The 23498-nt window shown below is 31.4% G+C and overlaps 1 protein-coding gene across 6 annotated transcripts in view; it reads right to left on the bottom strand.

Annotated features, from left to right (window-relative positions):
- Window positions 1-23376, bottom strand: part of LOC112692397 — a 45187-nt gene extending 21811 nt beyond the window's left edge. Inside the window, exons 1-5 of one of the 6 annotated variants that reach the window (XM_025567059.1) lie at window positions 23226-23376; window positions 14002-14165; window positions 13656-13847; window positions 12781-12882; window positions 8561-8710 (exon numbers count right to left, since the gene is read on the bottom strand). In XM_025567059.1, the coding sequence (XP_025422844.1) occupies window positions 8561-8710; window positions 12781-12882; window positions 13656-13847; window positions 14002-14165; window positions 23226-23238 (621 nt within the window). In that variant the 5' untranslated portion in view covers window positions 23239-23376. Of the gene's footprint in view, window positions 1-8560; window positions 8711-12780; window positions 12883-13655; window positions 13848-14001; window positions 14166-14193; window positions 14298-15142; window positions 15253-23225 lie in introns of those variants that run through there. The other 5 variants (XM_025567054.1, XM_025567056.1, XM_025567057.1 and 2 more) reach the window with 5 other exon arrangements.
- Between the last annotated feature and the right edge of the window lie 122 nt (window positions 23377-23498).

Genomic DNA, 23498 nt, shown 5'->3' with positions numbered 1-23498 from the left:
AAAATTATTTTCAAATATTATTAATTACTAAATGGGTGGTGGCATGTCTTGTAAAGTTATGTCTATGGTCTCACGTATAAATTGAATTTTAATTGGTCGAACTGAATGATGAATGACAGGGATTTTGCCATAATATTATCTTATTGGGGTCATCTATATCTCCACTAACTAATTTCTAAGGTACAACAGATGTAAAAAATATACTTGAGTCCGAGTCGCATTCACTATTAAAAATTTGTTTGTATTCACTTTGTCCAGAACTACCATCACAACCCCATTTAGAAATTAAATATAATTTTTCAAAATATTTATCACTCAGTGAATCAAAAATACTACCATGTGATTTTAAAATTCGTTGAGTATTTATATCTAATAATGCTTGTAATTTCACTTCAGCACAACTTTCTGTTATTTTCAAACAAGATTTATCAGAATAACACTCATTTTTTGCTGATTTTAAAAGATAATAGGCAGGATAAATATTACAACTATGATTTTTTGCCTGTTTCCTAATTAAATTGTACTGATTTTTTGTTAACTACGCCTCAATAAGCAAAGAAAGAGCTTTATCATTGGAAATATCCTTAATTTTATTTTTAGTGTCTTTATATGATTTGTTGTACTTTGAAGCTCTTATAGGTGTTGTACACGTAATATTTTTTATGACGTAAGCACTATCTGCATTTCCCGATTTTCTTAAAGACATTTAAACAGCATATGAAAGCACAGTTGGACTATATTGGGTACGTAATTGTTCGGTTTTTCTTCTTCTTAATCGATTACTACTATCATGATATGATATTGAAGGCCGACCACTAGATTTCCCCGACTGAGTTGAAATCTTCGAAGAAAAATGTATTTCAGAGTCTAATCAGCTTTTATTTTTTAATAGAAATATGTCCTTTTTTCTCTGTGATGACTGCCATTTAGATTTAAACTCATTAATGAAGTATGATAATAATTTATTTAATGAATTTTCCGGGCATTCTGTTAATGTAACTAAACGTTTTTTCAAATGATCAAATCGTACAGTAAATTGTTTAGCATTCATTTTTTGCATAATATTAAATAAAACTCTCCGACTTAAAGACATATGATTATCACCAGATTCTAAAATATTATAATATTATAACATTAGTATAAAAATACCAAGTATGGTGTGAATAAGAACAATTTCGATACGTTTAATCACATGTATGTGAATCAAAAGTAATTTACATGAATAAGCGCAAGTATGTGCTATTGTTTTTTTAATTTTTTTAAAACTACAGAACATTCACTAAAAAAAGAAAAGGTTGCCTGAACTCGGACTATCTCGGAAGTCAACTAAAATTAATATTGAAGTTTGTATTTTTATATTTTGTTTTAATTTATGTAGTTTAAATTAAAATTGTATATAAAATTATAATTATAGATTGATGAAATAATATATACATACCTCCAGGTAACGAGTTCATTTTTTTTTCGTAAAAACGACTATACAACACAAAATATCAGCTAAGTACTAGCAAGACTTTTTGTACATAATAATACCGATGTGCGTGACACATCTGTAATGCCATACTTTGAGGTATTATCGCAATAAAATTGATACTGATATCAACGTGAAATTTTACGTTATTGCTTTAATATTATCTCTATTAGATAGACTATCAACAATTATCATTATAAATGCATTTTGAAATTTCCAATTTTGGCCAGGTTTTTATGAAAATATCCCACTGTGCGATGGGGTTTATTGTTTTTCGTAAAAAAAAAAGAAAAAATAGTATACGCTGTAATAATAACAATAAAATAATAATATATTTTTAGCGACTAAAAACAACTGTGCAGGATTAGCGAGATTATCACACCGATAAAAAATATTGTTGAAATCGTATCATTATTATGGGCGCAAATAGCGCTCGTGCGTCGCGTACAATAGCCATTTAACCTAACCTCTGTGAACAGCTGCAGCAGACGACCACGGAGAAGAATACGGAAGGCCGTCATGCTGCGTGTCGTTTGACGTTTCGCCGCGCTGTGATTGGATTGATCGCGTTCTCGAATCGTACACGCACAATATAAGTATTTATTATACCAAACTACCGTCATCATCGTCACGTTGAAATTTTCACGGATTATGGATTTTTTCTTGAAGAAATACAAAAAGTACAACGAAAGTACATCCCACACCGGTAACGGATCGTAATAATACCGATGCAAATATGTATGCATCGCTCGTCGGGTTATATTCGTTCGTCTTCCTCTCCAACCATCCTCTTGGACGATTCACGCGTGCGCCTGATAAACGCGTACGCGACGTCCGTGAAACGCTTTCATAAATCGTATCCGTAGGTCCCCGGCATCGCGACACGTCGGTACACGTCCAGTACTTATAGTATAACGTATTTATTCGTTGATTATAAAAAACTGTTCAATGACCGTGGCTCGTAAACATCGGTCCATGATACAGCTGAATGAATATACCGCATACACGCATAAACACTATAGTATAAGCTAGCCCGTATAGGTACACATTGTTTGCATGAATAAGTAGTATTATAACTGTTGAGACCGTCGTCGGTTACCCCGTGTTTAATGGTGGCATACGCGTTAATAACGTGCGGAGGCGTTACTAATGAAGCGTAGAAATATTGAAGTGGGATTTCAAACCGTGCAAATATAATGAAATACAAATACACCTTTTTCAGTATGAATGACTACGCACACACACACACACACACGTAAAATTTGGTTTATTTATTATATCTTGCGGTCAACCCTGAATTATTAACGGTCTATTAGGTACATATAAATACATAGAGTGTACACTTACAATAATCCCTCCGTATACACGCTTTTTGATTTTGCATGAATGGTATGATTTTCAATTATTATTTAAGTACCTACCTATATTGTGTACACGTGATACGATTTCCTTTTATTTGTGTTTAAAATTTGTCATCGGTCGTAAATAGTATGCGTTTAATTTCTCAATGACGACATCAACTTTTAATATCGTAGTGAAATTGTCATTTATAAGTTAGTAATATAGTGAGTGTAAATACATACATATATATATATATATATAGTTAAGACCAATAATATGTATATTATTATTTGACCTTGAATAAAAATCGAAGTAATTAACTATGTGAAAATATGAAAATGAGTAATGCTAAGAGTAGACCATCAGTTAATTAATTGATCTATCGTTTTTTTTCTTCAATTCTTAATATTTTCTTCGAACTTTGAGATTATTTTTAAAACCTGTCAGTTATGTACAATTAAGTTTATCGATACAAAAAGAAAATACGAATAAAAATATGTATATTTATGTTTATATAGCGAAAAATGTATATGTATATAATAATATATATTAATAATAATAATACCATACAGTTTGATGACATTTTTCATCTCTTATGTTTCAACTAATTTGAAGTCGGACTTTTTTAACAGTTAACGTACATTTTCTCAATCAATATTTGAGTTTTTAAAAATATTTTTTATATAATTTGAATTGAAAATGTTAAATACAAAATTATTATGTGGACAAACTAATATAAAAAACAAATATAGTAACAAATCAATATTTTGTAAAATTTTGCATAACAGTAACATGTAAATGAAAAAACCACAAATCAATTTACCGAAAAAATCAATGTTACTCATTGAAGAAAGTTATCTTATTTAAAAAAAAAATATTTTCGCAATACACTTATTTATGAAACACGCATCGCGTTGTCTTTTATCGTTAGGTACTTTATCTCTTTTGCTAACTGATAATGTATGTGTTGCAGGATAAACACTCGAAGATTCAAACAAAATACACCACAGTATAGCTGCACTTACTTCATAACTATAATTTACATAATGTAAATAAGTATATAAAAATACATAAATCGGTGCCTTAGAGGAATGATATAAAAATAGTTAATTACAATGAATAGAGAGAGATTGAACAGAACGGAATACCATAATTTGATCTCAATGATAGGTTTATGTTGAAGAAGTGAATAAATGTCTGTGCTGTTACTCGTGTCAATCGATTCCTTTTATAAGAATGTTAAAACTGACAAAGTATTAAATCGGATACAAATCGACCTTTTTTACAGGTAGTTCACACTCTACATACCATATACAAATATTATATTTAGCATACAGTATATATGTTAGTGGTAATGTGTATAATATTGGTATTTTATAAAATGTCTAGGAATTTTATATAACACCAACTACAGCCGGAAATCTATAAAATTGTTTAAATTCTCTAAGTATTATATGAAATGTCAAAGGTTAGGTAATGTTAGATAACATGTTATCAGTATTAATATTTTACAATCTACCTTCACCTAATATAAATTGATTAGTAATCTGTAATATCGATAAGTTTAATGAAGTATGGTTTCAAATGCCAGACAGATAACGCGATAATTATTTCGTTACCATAGTGATTATTTTGAGTATTTTCATATTTTAGTCTTTGACAAAAAGTCGTTCGGGGATGGTCGAATGCATGAAATTAAAGATCGTAAAAAATATTTATATAAATATCACTATCTTAAAAAATAGTGTTTTTAACTGATAAGCGATATTATCAATTAGTTAAAGATATTGATAATGCTAAATCAAAAACAAAACAAAAACCACACGACTATTGGTTACTTAAAAAATATGATGTTTTTATAGTTAATAATAATAATAAACTAATTTATCCTGTTAAAAATAATGATAACAATATTTTATATTAAATAAAAGAAAGTGATGTTTTTGATGAGTTACATGATGCTCACCAATTGTTCGGACACGGAGGACGAGATAGAATGTTATATGAGCTTAGTAGTAAGTTTGAAAATATTACGCGCTTCGAAGTAGATCTTTATTTGTCATTATGCGAAGTGTGTCAATTAAAACATAAAAAAAATAGAAAAAGATTAATAGTGAAACCCATTATTTATAGTGAATTTAATATTCGCTGTCAAGTTGATTTGATTGATTTTCAATCAAATGTTGATCAGCTTTTTAAATTTATAATGGTCTATCAGGACCATTTAACTAAATTTGTTGTCATAAGACCATTAAAGACAAAAACTGCAGAAGTGGCTTATAATTCAGTGGATATTTTCACTTTACTTGGAGCACCTTTAATATTATAATCCGACAACGGTCGTGAATTTTCTAATCAAATTGTTTCTAACAGGAAAAATTATTAGCCCAATTTAAAAATCGTTCATGGAAAACCTCGACATTCTCAAAGTCAGGGAAGTGTCGAACGTGCAAACTAGGACATTCAAAATATGTTGATAACGTGGATGAGGAACAATAACACTTTAAAATGGAGTGAAGGTCTTAGATTTATTCAACTGATGAAAAATCGCGCTTATCATAAAAGTATAAAGAGATCGCCTTACGAAGCACTTTTTCGTTGTAAAATAAAAGTTCTACAGATTGCCAATTGGTTGTTTGTCATTTTATGAATAGCTTAGTTATTACATAAAATATTTAGAAAATGTATGTAAAAAAAAATATATTATACACTTCTTTAATAAACACCAGGTATTGTATAGAATTCCTAGACTTTTTTTATATTTGATATATTATACACGTTGCCGCTAACATACTCGTATAGATGGATAAATACTGGAGTATGTGCGTGGTGTAGGTTAACATCTAATCGTCACGACCAAAGACCCGTTTGGAAACCTTCGGGCGGTGACGGCGGCGGCGTTGAGCTGCAGATGTTATTGTACACCAAAGATAAAGTCGGCAATGGCCATAGGGAGCTGAGCGTATTAATGAATCGATTAGATCTCATTGCGCCGAATATTTTCTCAATCAGCTACGATCAGCCCGAAGTCACTTTCTCACATCTCACATGTGGATCGAAATTCGTTGTGATGGGCGTGGATTTGTAGACTTTGTGGCGTTGCTCGTACGCACGATCCGCCGACCTTACGGGGTTATGCAACATAATTTATATGCATCGAGGCCAGTGGCGTGCCGAATATAGATCTAAATGATGCCCAGGCATCAAGTTAAAAAGGGGTGGGTGGTTGTTGGATAATAATATGTATATAATACATGTATAATAATAATATGAATTTAAATATGGGTGGGTGGGTGGTAAACTAGACTTTGCAATTGGCATCAAAAACATTTTTATCTCGGCACGCCACTGATCGAGGTCATAGCCAGAAAAATATTTTGGGGAGGAGGTTTATAGTATAAATATTTAGCAAATTTTAAAATTTCAATAGTACGAGTAATAGTCATTTAAAGTCATTCAATTTTATTTAAAGAAAATATTTACGGATGAGACGAAAGGGTTCCGAATCCTAAATCCCCTTTCTAGTTAGGGCCTTCATATGCATGCTCGCATTGAGTTTCGCCACGACACGGATACCCGATGGCGTACGCAGTGACGCGGTGGGCTAAGAGTTCCAAAGATGCAATTACAAAGGAGCGCAAAATTATGCATAAGTCGTATTTTTATTTTACCTTCAAAAATGTATCCATAATATTTTTTGAAATATTTAAATTGTGTCTAATTGTACACACTACGTGTGAATTTTATGATGAAATTATGAAAAAAGCAAAAGGGAATTTATATAGAAATTTTCATATGAATAAATTATCAATGAATTCGCTAGTCCAAAAGCGAGAAAAGTAATTTTTCAAAGTTTAAAATAAACACTATAATAATAGATTATAAATATAAATTATATATTTAAAAAAATTTACTAAAATTAAAAATTAAAAATTTATATCATGTCAAATTTGTAATTGGTTTAAAGGCGATTTCTTCTAATTATGTGAGGGGCGTTAAGGATTTTTCCTATGCCACTGATTCACTGTATACTTAATATAATATGATGTTATGAGAAAACAACACATTTACCCTGAAAATTTCGATTAATGTTATGATATGCCGTCTCTGTATGGATCGTTCGTCACGCAATAAGACGATTTCTAAAATTTGAAATCCTTTGACGTACGCGGACGTTTTTGCACGGCGGCGGCTATCCTATATTTGAAAATTTAACATTTTATCGTTTTTATCGATGACCCTAAGTACGGAATTTGCAAGTTTCGCACGACCGAATATTTTCAAGACTGCCGACATGTCATTTTGGTCCACCAATTTAGTGCTCGATAGCCCGGGGATTAGATTTTTAAAACGATTCTCACGAGTCGATACACGTATTGCAGCGCCAAGGTTTCCCAACGGCTCTGACCGTCCACCGAAGTTATTTTCAAAGTCGCAGAGCATTAACGTCCAATCCCCGGACGCCCCGTGGTAAAAAATGCGATCGTCCACAACGGGAGGGACCACGCGGAAAACTTATTAATAACACGGGTTACGACGTACGTGGCTGGCGTGAAGATGGACGGAAGACCCGTACAAACAGTCTCATTGTCCGCACCGCGACTAGAAGAGCCCACTGCAAACGATACCCGAATCGATACGTATGTAAAAGAACACGTGTTCCGTTGACTGCAGCCTTCAGCCCGGCGGGTGGCGGTGAACAACGTTCGTGGTTATAATTTATGTACAATTCCTGCGTACTATGCACGCGCAAACGTCGTATACGATACGTGTATACATGTGTATTAATGGTATTAATTCTTTGGTGAAAGGACGACGATGACGACGACGACGAGTAGCCGTTTGCGCCGGATCCACCGGTGCTCCTTCGTCCGCCACTGCGCGCGTCCGTTTAACGTCGCCGCCGCCGACTCGGTACCCAAAGGGTGGTAGTAATCGTGGACCGATCCAACATACGTATATAATACTTTATATGTTATTATACGTACATGTACCAGGTGCCAACGTAGGAGGTCTTTGATCAACGATCTATTGTGTCCGTACACATCGCGCGCCACCGTGTACTAACAAAATGCGCATATACATATTATCTGTATCGATTTTATTATTGCGTACACCTATGTGTAACCACCGCCCACGTGACGGTTGACGAGTTTATTACACGTGTTATAATAGGTATTGTGTACATATAACCTTAGCGTAGTAGACATTACGTTTTTAAAAGTGCTCAGCAACTATAAAATTGGTTCTCCCGTCCTCTTCCGACTATCAACGCATTTTGTGGTTCAACCTTCAACCTCTCTCAAGGTACGCTGCCCCCTTTTATGTCGTCCATTTCGTATTGAACTACGCGCGAGCGCCATGAGCCGCCACTCGTACAATTATTGTCTTCTGCCCATGTAGATCACTCATTTCTCGTTTCGGTCCTTTAATCATGATAATCATTTGTCTACTGTTACATGCGTTGTATTACACATATTCTTTTTACCTACTATCTTTGGTCTTACGTTGATTTTCATTTGCATTTTCATTTTCATTTATATTTTTTACCTAAATATACGCTGTATACACGTTCAAAAGCGGACGATTTGATTTTTAACGAATTCGCTGTGTAATAATTAAAAAAAATTTTTCTATTGTAAGATAACTTAATAGTATCTACATTGTACATTATATTACCCGTTCGTATGAGCGTAACGTCGTTTTAACACGCGGTATTAATGTTCAAATATTTTTAAGATAACTCACTGCGGTAAGGTGATTGAATAGATCGTCCAAAATTCGTTTTATCACTGTGTAATTGGACATGTACTTTCTTTCACCGAACTGTCGCATTTGGTCAAACGTGACTGAAAAGTTGACTAATGAATCTCGTAGCACGGGCAAAAGCGTAAACATCTAGAAAAACATTAAAATCCCATAAGAATTTATATACTGCTGAATATTGTAATCAATCGTTTAAATTTTACAACAACGGAAGACTTGTGAGAATTTATTCGGTTTTTAAATATATATAAAATTATAATAAATCGATGTCACAGTTAATATAAGAATAAATAATACTTTAACTAAATAATAAATAATATTCACAATACAGAAATTTATAAAAATGGATATTGAACAAATACATCATGCCATTGCCTTCAAATGAAAACATCAGTGTTGAAGGATAAATTAAACTCATTAATTGCAAAAAATTAGATTTTCCCTTGTTGATTCTATGGATGTAAAAAAAAATATATTGCTAAAAATACTCATACGACGCGTATTTTTGAAATAGCTTATCAAGTCGAAAAACGATGCCTAATGGACAAATTTGTCAACTTCTTGCCGTTTCGTCTGTTGACAGTTATTAAGTGGAACAAAAATATTACAATATGTAAATGGCAAGTGACTCACAACGAAAAACTAAGTAGATATTTATTGACGTGTTTTGTTGACAATAAAATGGGGACAAACCCACAACCTATTCTTTAATGAACTGTCCAGTGATATTTTTTATGCGCACCTACTACAGACGTGTGCTAAAAATATTTATACTCTACTTCATCATAACAATATTATAATATATCAGTACTTTTTAGTACACGGCGCAAAATTATAAATACACCGTACTCGTGCGTTGCTGCTGTAGTCGTTCTAGTTAAGTAAAAGAATAATTTAATCAGCAATTCAACAGTAATGACTTATTTACGGAGAGCGGGGAGGAGAAAGCCCAGGATCTAAACTTCCTCAGGATTATAAATAAAAACAAAAAATTTATATCTACGGCCGAATCGATATGTGTGTTATAAAATGTATATAATGTGTAGCTTATAATTTATGATAGTATAGTTTACAACAGAGGTCTTCAATCCGCGGCCCACCCTGTCATAAAATGCAGTCCGCGATCGCATTTTAAATGTTTTCACATTAAAAATAAAATAAAAAACAATTGTAATTAAAAAAAAAAAAAAGTTTATCTATTTATGTTTTAATAATAATAATTTGTAATTTTAAAAATTGTAAGAATAAAACTGAATTTTTATATAAAATATATATTTATATATTTTATATAAAATACTACGAATGGCCTTCGAAAATACTTATACTTATACTACGAAATATATGAAATACTACGAGGTTTAAAAAAAATAATATGTGGCCCGTTGTATAAAAAGGTTGAAGACCTCTGGTTTACAAGATCGCAATACAAAATAATATAAAAAATTTAGTTCGAAATTCATAATCAACTTACTACGTAGATACACATAGAGAAAATATTAATTTATTATATATTATATATTGTGTGAACTGTTTAAATATAAATTTATATTATATTATGTAGTAACTTATAGCAGAGAGATTTTGGAGCATAAGGGGTTTATACTTGGGCTGCATCCAAATTGCATGCCAAAAAAAAATATATCCGAATTTCATAGCACGTCTTACAGAGGTCTGTCCAAATTGCATGCCACGTCTCAGAGGTGTATGTCCGAATTGCATGTCGGTTCGATTTTAGCAATTTTTTTTTATTATTTATTTTTAATATCCTGGGATGCTATATTTTATCAATCCATTTTCACTTTTATTTTGACATTAGTAATACCTTTCTTATTTATAATAGATAATATTTCAGAAATTACATCATACAGTTTTAAAGTTAATCTCAAATCGGACAGACCCCTGCAAGACGTGACATGCAATTCGGACATTCCAATTTATGTTTATTTTTTTGGCATGCAATTCGGGCGCACCGGTATACTTGTTATCGTTATTTTATAATAAATCAATGTTCAATTATAATATTTTAAACTAACATACTTTTTAGAAAAATTTGAAGCTGTCCTCCCTAGATGGGGTTTGAAAATACGTCACTCACAACAGCTACAATCACAATAATGTCGTTACCTTGCGGGGGTAGTAGCATAACTGTTGTATTGTTATTACACATTGATCCTTATTATATTGTTGTAGACAATATTTTTATTTTTATTTTTTTTACAAAAGTATCTCGGTAGTAACTTCAGTATCGTCTTGATTTCACTACCTCTTACGTCTCTGTTTCATCGTATTTTCGACGTTTTATTTCTCTCAAGGTATAAGGAAGTGCCGACGTCGTTCACGATGAAAAATCATTGACTATTATATTTTTACTTGGATAGATTTATAAGTACTAAATACCCGTACTTAACACCAGCGCACGTGTTGTGCAACAAAAACAACAACCATTTTTAAATTAATTAATATAATAACATGACGTTTGATATCGAAATAGTAATTTATTAGCAATACCTGGACAGCAGGACATGCGTATGTTTACTCGACGATGCATGATTTTTAACGGACAAATATAGTCTACATCTATTAATACCTATTCATTTTCGATAAACACTCGTTTACGCTGTAAATATTATCGTACAACGTATCGTTATTCTGTCATAAAGTACAATATAAACCACGTTCACGGATGTTTATAGAATAAGCATCTGATAGCATGTGCTGGGATTATTTGATGTATTATTTAAGTTATCAATAGATCGTTAGAAGGGTTATCTCAGTAGAAGTTTTGTGTATAAAATATGCAACCTAAAAATTTTCTGGGATTTGTAAAAACCTACAAAACCTTAAAATCTTTTTTTTTTTTAAAAAATAATAATGTTCACTTATACAACGAAATATGTATATATATATATATATATAGTATACACAAATAATAACTTTATGGTGCATGGTATGACTGCTGAACTAGTAAATAATGGAAAAATGCAACTCATGTTATAATTTGTATAAACAAAATCGTAGAATAATAAATAATACAATGTATTATACCCGCACTTGTAAAGTCATATTAAATTCATATTATTACCATAGAGTTCTTCATATAGGTACGTAAAATAATTAATTAAAAATTTTATTTTATTTTTATTTATATTTATTGACGTTGTAGTCGAACCAGGGCCAACTACATAAATCCAATAATTATGAAAAACGTTGGTAAATAATAATATGAAAACAATAGAATGTAATATACAAATTATATAATACACTTATAGCAATAAATCAATAAGAATGAAATTACGATAATTTTAAATGAATCGAGGTTTGGTTATATGAACAAATCGATTTTTAATTTATTTATAATTTTTATAACTGCATTATGAGAAGTGTTGCATAATTAGAGACTACGGCAGTTAATAAATGGACTTAAAAGCAACGAATTATTAAAGTACGCAGAATTTCAATGAATGAAACCCAGGATTTTGTTTGATCTGTTAACAATTTTGTTAATTTGAATTTAAATTTAGGATCAAAAATAAAATACCAAAGTCATTAATAATTTCTAAATTCCGATATAGTGTATCACCATCGCGATTGTAATTTACCGTATTCAAGTACTGTTAAATGTCATCCGGTATTTATTAATATTAAGAGTAAATTATGATAAGTACACTATTCATAGAAAATATTTATACCAAAGTGAATTAAATCATTTTCAACTGGGTTATTATCTAAACGAAACATTTTTAGATCATTGGTAAACATTAATTTACTGTTTTGATTAAACAGAATTTCGTTTTATTTATATTACAATAAAATATAATATTTGTTTTCAAATGTATAATATAATATGTTATTGGTATTTTCAATTGGCATAGTTAAATTGTAAACGCACCGTACGGTTAAAAATATCTGATTTAATTTTTTATTGTCAACAATTACGGACGGTATACAGATAAAGAATAGTATACAGATCTTGCTAGATATTATTACGATTATGTATAATAATTGTATAATTATGTATTGGACAGCCAACAGTTATCGCGTGAAAAGCTAAATGTACAACGGTTTGCAGTCTATAAACCTAAACGGATCAATTTTACTTTACGTACTGCAATAGTACTAACTCGTATTTTACTCGTTGATGTACCATAATACAAATATTATAATAATATGTATAGGTAACGATTTCAATTCACTATGCTCACCTTTGTGTCCTTGTCAAGTTTTTCGACATGGTTCTTGTACCAGTTCAGCGGGTAAGAGGGCAGCCAATCGTAATGGTAATCTGTTCCCATCACAGTCTTCACCTGTAATCGAATTCGTGTGTATTATGTACACGGATACACTACCGAATCAGCCTCAAATCGGAGAACAGAATAATAATAGTTAACGTACAGTTTAACACTGATTTATTGTTTATAAAATGTTGCGTAAAAAAAATATGCTCCGAGTAAAGATCGAACAAGTGTTTGTTTATAAAAACACAATGTTATACTATTACCGTCGCAGACAAATTTAAATAATGAATTACGCGAATGCTTGTCGAAGAATATATGTATGCTCTTCGGAATTTTTGCAGTATCTGAATAAAAATGCATTCATTCAGATATTTAATTACGTGTAATATGTCAACTTCTCATTGCTGTGTAATTATAATATATATATATTTATATACACGTATTTATGACCTGTCGAGATAACGGGCGAGCATTGAAAAACACGTAAAACAATATAGATAAATGATAAAACTGAACTACTAAATGACCATATTAAATGTATGCAAGTCGAGTGCGTTAGAATTATTTAAAGATTTACTATCGAATAATAAATATATTGACCTCGGACATAATAATATGTACTCGGATTAATTTGATCGATACACATACACACGTACACACACACACACACACACAAATACACATTTATTATAATGATAAAATTAATAATTGTTGGATATCAAAAGGTCAAAACAATAAAAGTTTGATTGGTGATAACTGCACATTAGAGATTTAACCGATAAAAAAAATATATATGTGTACATAAGTGTACAGATATATTGTTAATTAATGACTGTACTCACGTCTTTATAAAGCCAGGCGATTATTTCTCGGTTGTTCCGAAAATGTTTTCTGGCGATTTTCAGCTGCGTTCGCACTTTTTTTAGTATTTTTATGTCACTATTCCTATTAGCGATGAAGCCTTTGGTAGGATTACGGAATTTCGAGAGCATATTAGTGTTATGCGTTCCATGGTTTTTTATATATTCAACTGGCTAAACAAAATACTAATATTCAAACAATGCAGTGGGGTAGAAAATAATACAAAATGTATCAGTATAAATGATTATAAATTATTATGCGCGTATAAATGTATTACTTAATTATATAAATTAATGTCACAATTTTTTGTATTAAAAGGCGACTCACTGGTGGAACGTCATTGCCGAAACAGTAATTCATGTGTAACGTGGTAACGGATATGGCATTCGTGAAGTTTAAATCGTTAGCTCTTGAAACCACTTCCATGACTAGACAGACCAATAGCAAAACCAATACTTTAGTATTAAATTTTCGACCTATTTTATGACTGGCTGAAATATAAATACAATTTTAAATTACTTGTTATGCCCAGTTCAATGCATATTAATAATATTTTAAAGTAGATAGTCATTCAAAACTGAATTTGATCAAATGAAAATCAACTAAATCATCTTGATATTAATATATTCTGATTTGCGAAAGTCTCTTGAATATTTCAACTGAATTACCTACCGGAAGAAGATAACATTATATCATAAAAAAATTACACAGATAAGTTAATTATTGTTATTCTCAACACGAAAACCGAATAGTCTGTGTATTTCATTTGTTGATAATAATATGAATTTATTTTTGACCTTTTAACCGAAAAGTAATGTGAAGATATTGAACAGGTATTGGCGTTGGAAGTATTAAATTCGTAAAAAAAAAAATCGGATTTAAGTGATTTCTTTTATCAAAAAAACCAATTAAAAATATTTTTATCGAAAACATCGGATTTATTGGTGAAAATCGCATGTTAAAAAACCATTTTTACCTCTGTAATCCATTCGCTCATTTAGTTTATTTTCTTATTTTCAGTATGGAAACAATGATTTCGATTGAAATTAAATAGACTAAATAATATATGATACTTTGGAATACGTGAAGCTTTGTCTGCATGTACCGATTAGACACTGTTCATTCGAGAGAACTATACAAAGACTAAATACACATGTCTAAGAGATCTAGACTGGGACTGTCACTGTGATGGGTAATAACGATGTACCTAATATTTGTTTAAAAATATATATATATATATAATAATAATAATAATAATATTATACAATATTTTATACTTTCGACGTCGGCCTAAAGGTTCATGTAGGCAGAAGGGTGCCCCCCTCCTGTAACGGTTCAGCCGATCGACCCCTTCGATATAACAACGATAATATTATTGATACGACACTTAATGCAATATTTACATTATTCAAATAAATGAGTATTATTATAATAAAATAGCAAGAACTCTTGTCGTAGTATCGCTCACCTGTTATTATTTCATGTACGTCACAGCGAATCGAACCGTATTGTACTTGATCATTACCTACATATTATTATTGATGTTAGGTATTATATTGTTATTTTGGTCGTGTGTTCCTTGTCCCCAGACATAACGTAAACATACAAAGTCGATGAAAAAAGTTAATGACGACGATTAAACAGATAAAAATAATATTGGTGTTAATAACTGTACGGTAATAACCATGTAATGTAATATACTCGTATAATATTGCGTGTAATAGAAGAAAAAACAAAACTAGACATTAACGTGTTAAAACGTTAAAATAAATGAATTAAAGCTAATAGAAGAGCTATTTTTTTATTTTTTTTTTAAGTGACTTATAACTTTCGAGTTATTTGTTTTTTGCCGGTAAGTAGCTACTAATCAGTTCATTAATTTATTAATTACGTTGAGTACCTAAATAATTTTCCTAATTTAAATTCAAGAGATAAAATAAATATATATTTTTTTTGTACTTATGCTTTTAATGAAAATATCGAAATTATAATAATTATAGAATTTTGAAATGCGTTGTATTCCTGGACTTCAGTAGAAATAATAATAACGTATTTATATTATTATCTGGTTAAAAAAAAAAAAAAGAATTTAACCTATTTTTAACTGAGTTAATTTACTTTTTTTGCTTATTTCAGTTGTTACGTTAACAAATTATTAATTATAAGAAGTTACTTATTTAACCCTAAACTTAAAGATTGGCGTACGTATGGAGTGTCATGGGGTGTTTAGTACCTTCAGTTTATTTTGAAGTAAAAATATTTTTTAAAGAAGATAATTTTGCGTTTATGAGAATGAATTTATTCTAGTTTGCATTAGTACATGCATTAGTACATTAGTACATATGCACTAATGCCGCGGACATATATAATGTACATGTATACGTTATACATGTACATATGTAATAGGAGTATTAGGTATTTGTGTTTGTCATGTTATATAAGGGGGATGGGGAGCTTTGCCTCACATGGATCACCTAGGAATAAATAATTTTAGCACTCTCAAGTTTTAGACTAAATGGGCATAGACTTAACGTACATTTTTCGATATTAAATGAATTTAACGAGTTGAAAAATTAAGCGAAGAAAGTTAAATTTTGCTAACAGATCACATACACGTGGATGGATCGAACACATGTATTCGATAACCGTAGTGGTTTAGATTTTATTATTGTATAAACGTGTAGGTAAAAAATAAATAAAAATGAAAATCACTTGACAACGCTGTGATTAATCGTATACGTTCGAATACAAAGATAACATGTAATAACAATAATAATAATAATAATAATAATAATAATAATAGTAGTAGTAGTACTATTAATAATGATACGCTTAGACAGTAAAACAATTACTGTGCCGTCATTAGAGCGAGGTTCAACCTGAGATCGCCACTTCATTCCACAATATTTGGTATAGATTTGACGATAGACGTAATTAAGTACGTAATCAGATTGGGACGGTGGACCCGTAATAGACTGGTACGCTATCGGAAGTTCGTGACGAAGTTATACGACGATTATTTCTTTCCGCGGTCGTCAAGGATTAAATTCTGGGGATCATAGACAATGATTTTCGGTCTCCATCAATCGCACGCGCAACGGCGCAGCGCGCAGATTTCAACGTTTTCTGTTTACAACGTACCCATCGATCATTCAATGCGATAAGGATTTTTAATACTCATTTGAATCCGTCGTAAAGTCTACTTGAAATCGACTTTACATTATTTTTGTTTTATTATTTTTTTGTATTTAACATACAATTTTTGTTTAAATGCATTTTTGTAAAAACTTTAAAGACGAAATCAAAAAAAGTCGATTTAAAGTAGTCTTTACGACGAATTTTAATTAGTTTTCTAAATAATACATATTACATAGATTTATCGATCGGTACATTGGAAATAGAAAACGTCTAAATCCTTATGTTGAGCGTGTGATAGAGACAAAAAATCATATTACTGCAATCCCCTTCAATAGTAATAATAATAATATATGTTATCAAAACGTACACACAGATAAAACCGCTCGATACTAACGTATTATATACCTATTTCGGTAATGTATTTTCCTAGCACAGTGAACTTTTTATTTTTCGTTGGTTTTTTGCTCGGCTGTATATAAACTGCGGCAAGAAACAAATTAACATTATACAATCTACGGAAAAACCGTTAAGATACATTATACAAGCTGCGGTAATTTATTTTATGTATCTACCTATGATATTATATACGAGTACTATATAGTATCTAAATCATTTATACCTATCTATGTGTACGTATAGCGTTTAATTAATTTTGTTATGTGGCGTCTTGCGTGTTTCCATGTACTATTATCACTTATTTTTGATTCATATTGATTTTTTTTAAATTATTTGACACTATTAATTGTTTGCCATTCTGGCTAAACATTGATGAAAACTCCATCACGTTGAATTAAATATTAAACTTTTAACTACTTCTAGTCACATCCAACACTAGTAAATAGGTATTAACTAGTGTTATCAAAAGTAAAGGAACCAATATTTAGTATGTTTCGTTAAAACTCAAAATTACATTTGGATTTCCCTTACCATTTTATACGCAATACGCAACATAACATAAACGATATAAGTAAATGGGTACATATTATATTATTTTTATATGCAGTATTTAAAATAAATTACCAAAGTTTGTATAATGTATCTTATCAGTTTTTCCGCAGATTGTATAATGTTAACTTTTTTTTCCACAGTTTACCATCTCGCTTTTGCTCAAGTTTTTATTTTATTTACTTTTTTTAACTCAAACGATTATGTACGTCCCCTATATAAAGCTCCGTTTCGATCGTTCCGATCAACTCTTTGCGGGAACGTGAGGGTATGGGTACACAACAGTATATTACTCGTATTTCGAATGTGCCAACCTCAGCCGCCGCCGCAGGACACCCGTTACTCGCGCGCTACATTGCAATACCATATATTTTATTTGTCTTATTTCATATGCGTATTATAATGTATCAGATATAATGTGTATAAGTTCGCGCAATACGTCCGGTGGTGGCCTCAGTTAGTAATACATATGCGTGTCCGTCTTATAGTTTGGAGCTCGAAAAAAAAAAGAAACATTATCATATGTCCGGGGACCGTACACGGCAATCGAGCGCATGTGTTCCAATAAAATATAAAGATGTTTTAAAATCAAGGTGCGACACACACCAGCTGAGCCACAATTTATGTTCTGCCGTACTGGGGTGTAATGGTATACGAATAAGTATTTACGAACCATTTATTGTACATTAATATACCCTTATGGTCCGGGTTATCACGTGCTATATTATTATTAAACCCAGTATGGCATTAGATCAATTTTCGTAATTTTATTATAAAATCGATGCAATTACATAGAAATTAGCGGAACGCTGATCGAGTATGTGAATGTAGTTGTCAAACGCATTATTTTAATATTATTATTATAGGCATAGATTATTATTTTACAAGTTATTTCGAGTTCGAACACGATTGCTTGCAATACCAATATAGATTGTAACAACTACATTTCATTTACGTTTGATAATCTCACTGAAGAAGAATTTATTACATTTTATTTAATTCGGAACAATATAAGAAGTATTTACAATGGTTTTAATTTCTAACGGTTTCGACTCGGTGTATAGTAGGATGCATAAATTTACACATCGGTGTATTTAACTATCCTCGTCACTGCGTGAAGCATACAATGATTAATGAAAACCCATTTGTTACTACTACAGATGTGGAATTATATATTATTTCAGCCGCATTACACCATTAAGCGAAAATAATTCCCATTCGTTTAATACAACGAAGATATAAGTCTTATTGGTTTGGTGAACGATTATATTTAAATTCAAATACTTTCTTTCATAATTATTTTAATATAAATAAGAAGTGTACAAATCGTTTTCGATTTAATATTGTTATTTTTATAAAAAAAAAAAATATAAATCCTTATATCTTTTTGGGGAGGAATTTGATTGAACTATTAAGTTTTTTTTTCGATACACAACATTCCCCTTTTACCAAACGCACGTAGTAATCAATTGACCATCATAAAATTAAAATTTCACTTTGCGTATGAATTTATACAATATTTTACGTTAAAACAGTTATAATAGTGAACATTTGAACCATAAGTTATAGTAATTGAAATAGACAAAATATTTTAAATCGAGGAATAATAAATGTATGAAAATTTTAATAATAGGGTTGTTAAAATCTACTACGGTACATACAATATGTACTACTCATTATAATATTTTCATGTTAAAAATTTATTAATTTAAAAGTAACAATAATCGATAATAATGATTAATTAATCTTAAATTTTTGAATTTAAGGTATACACTATAAATATTTAGGAATCTTATAATTTTTATTATCACTACAAATGTATAGAAAATAAAGTAGTAAAATAAGAGTTTTCTTAAACTTTCTGCATAATATGTTAAAAATATTATTTAACGAAGGGTTCTATGAAGTGACTTGTTTTTTTTTTTTTAATATCCTATTAAAAATTCAATTTTAAAATTGTTTTTAATCTAAACTATTCGATTTATTGGACGTAGTCATCCGAGCTCTGGCTTTAATAATAATACGAACATAAAACTGATCATAAAATAAAACTATATAATACGAGTAGAACAAAATTATCGGATGATTCATAAACGTTTAAGTATCAAACATGCGTACCAAATTATAATGATGAAACTGTTGTGTCAGTTGTAAACTATGAAGTTATCCGATTTTTCGGAAAAAGAACATAAACAGTCTTGGTCTACGTGCAATGATAAATGATAATATAAACACATTTACCTCGTCCAAATGACAGTTAATCGAATAACTTCAAAGCACAATAGTGAAATGAAACACTCGTGTCGCGCGCTAAAAACCTGAGCGAATGGAATAGGACACTGTAATATCCGTAGTATCTCACGGAATATAGCTATATCATAACGTAGCATTAATGAAGTGCACCTCCCTTCCCCCTCAATGCTCTTCTATAACACTATACAATACGTTTTTGCAGTCGAGTATCTGTCAACAATCGAACACATAAAACAACTGCACGCTTATATTTGTTAACTAAGTTGTATTGAAAACCGTGTACACATATATTACTGGTGCTCAATACTTTGTACCAAGTGCGTTTGTTTTACTCGTATTTTGCATTCGCAATGTTATTAATCATTTTTCATGTACACGCGAATATAACCTGAAATATCTATGACTACGGTTTACCGCAAAACAAAAGACTCGTTCATAAAATTCCATCGGTTTGGCGTAGATATTGCGATACCCCATGCTCGTTGTTTACCCCGCACGAACGTTTGCCTGTAATCATGGATGGTTACGTGTTTTCGTGTAGGCTCGTGTTAAACTACGACGTGTTTGACAACGTTTAGCTGTACGTATCACTAGTATTCAATAGTATCGAATCGACGGAGAGAAAAGAAAGAAAGAAAGAAAGATTATCAAGTTGACCAACGGCAATCTCGAAATTATCACTATAATGTGTAGAACAAAAATATGAGGTAATTAAGCACCCAAAGATGGTTAGATTATGGCTCCGGGTTATTTTTGACTTCAATGTTAATAACTCGTTTAAATAAAAGAAAAAAATCGACAAGCGTGATTCGTGCAGACATCAGTGTATGAAAACAGTATTCTATAAAGAGTTAGACAATTAGATCCACGGGCTGCCTTCCGCACGCTCGTTTCCGTTGACAACAAACTTACGAGAAATCCGACGATGATTAATAACCACTTAAAATGGTATGTATATCCAAGGCCGCACTAACCAGGTGTGCAAGGTGTGTAAAAAACAAGGGTAGACGAAAATTTAAGGCAGCTTTATAAATCAAATCTCAAATACAAGTTATCATAATAATTACTTGTATAATAATAGTTATAAACAAAATATAAAACATATAACAATATATAACATATAACATATAAACAATAACTAAAAATCGTTTCGATAACATTTTTTAAGTTTAACAAAACTTAAGACAGTGCTGAAATATGACATTTTGGAGGGAGGGAAAGCAGAAAATTTGTTTGTGTAACGTAGGTGGCCAAATAGGTCGGAGCGGAATCGTTTTGGCGGGTTCGACTAGTGTCGAAACGACTTGCCGAATCCGCGACAACCACAGTGTCGTGTGTTTTACATTGAACACCTTTACGCTAACCATTTACTGTTATATCGTAATATTGTTATCATTCATTATTTACGCCTGGTGGTTTTCTATATTTCTTCCCGCCGAAACGTGCAGTACTGCAGAGCGATGCAATCCAACAGCCGATAGGAAACCGAATACAGAGTTGTACTTCGATTAGGGAAACACAACGGGGGCGCAGTTGTATAGGGTAGATCAGTGGTCTTCAACCGGTGGGTTGCGATAAGTTTTCTGTTTAAAATTTTAAAAAATCATATTTATATATATTATATAATTTATGTCATATGATACTGCATAAAAATGTTTTCGAATAGAACCGAAACCGTACTATTTTATACTACTTTAAATTTGTAGAAGATTAGAATGAACCCTTTTTTCTCAAACACTCATACTAAATTAGAAAAAATCCTCAAACCAATATGCAACATATACCACTAATCATTAACTATTGAACACATAGTGGAGGAGTGAACACAATTTACCTCAATACGCACCGACCTGAACATGCCATCCAACATAGTAAAAGTACTTAGCGAAAAACAAACTCTGAAAATGGTCACATTATTAAGTATCACAAATATTATATTAATAAATTTTAATTTACATCTTACTTCACCTATATAATACTTCATATGTAATATTGTAATTTTAAATCTAACACCTAACACATCAAATATGTAACATCTAATAGCTAATAATATTTGCTGTTGAAGCTTCAATCTTCAAATAAAAGAAAAAAATAATAAACAATCAAATGAAGTGATAGGTTGACTTAATTTATAAATCGCATTTACATTTTATATATTTATAAACTGCATTGTGTTAAATTGAGCTGAAGTGGAGGTATTTCGTGTGAAAACAGTTCGGGACAAATATCGCACTCATATCTTTTGTATATCAAAACATGTACATTTTTCGGTATCATTACATGTATTTTTTTTTTTTTTTTGTATCATTACTTGTATTAAAAATTAAATATTTCCTAAATACATAAAAAATATTAATTTTGATTTATTTTGTTATAAAAACACTTCTAATATGGCATACATTAAATAATTTTAACTTTTTTATTTGGCTTTCATGGCTATCGAAATTTACATGGGTCACGAAAAATGTTTGGTAAGAAAAGTGGGTCGCAGGTCGAAAAAGGTTGAAGACCACAGGGGTAGATGATATACACGAAACTGTATTATACAATAATATTTGTTTAGAAGACACCACAACCGCATGTGTCGTCTCCGTCCCATACACGTACAACATGCGTTTAATAGAACTAATTTTGTGTTGTCAGCTTTAACATTTGAGTAAAATGACCTATTGAACCGAAAAGGAAGAACACATCATCCGCGATATGCTATATGATATGAAGTTTTTACGATATTTTGATTTTCAAGCGAATTACGAACTGTGTAAAATATTATAATCCAAAGAAAATCAAAACGCACTTGAAAACAAAATTTTCGCCTACGCCATGATGGGCACGGATAAGAATACGTTGTCCCCCTTATAGGCGGACAACTAGGTCGGCGTTCGCACCGACAGTGTTCGAACTAATAAACGCGGTTTTACGGATTCGCTAGGACGTGTTACGTGTTTACAGGACGGTCGCAAAACCCGGTACACAGGTTTCTCTCGGGTGGAAAAAAAAACCGAGCGGTGCGAAAAAATATAAAGAGAACGGAAACGACGCTACAATGAACTCACCACCATGTGCATAGTCGGACGATCAAATATTACAATGCAACCATTGTTACGATCCGTGAAACGAGGGTGACCGGGGGTAGGTAGGGGTGTAAACTAACGAACGTCAGAGCAACGTGTGCACGCGCGCGCTAGTAAAATTAAGTTTCGATCGTCTCTCACCTTTAAACAGCATGTCTTCGTCGGATCGTGTCTGCAGCCCATCGTGTCCGGCACTAGTTAAATTAAAAAACACACTGCGCGCCGTTGGCAACGCGCACACACACACGGCGTACCGCCGCCGTCCATATTCCCCCCTACGCCACCGCGGTGCCCCCGCGGATAACGACAACTACCACTACTACTACCACTACTACACTACCATACTACTACTGATACGACCGCCACTACTACTACTACTACTACTACTACTACTACTACTACTACTACTACTAC

Source organism: Sipha flava, unplaced genomic scaffold, assembly GCF_003268045.1.
Source record: "Sipha flava isolate LNK unplaced genomic scaffold, YSA_version1 73_pilon_pilon, whole genome shotgun sequence".
Lineage (NCBI taxonomy): Eukaryota > Metazoa > Arthropoda > Insecta > Hemiptera > Aphididae > Sipha > Sipha flava.
Note: the sequence above shows the minus strand (reverse complement) of the source record. Positions and strands in the feature narration are given on the sequence as shown.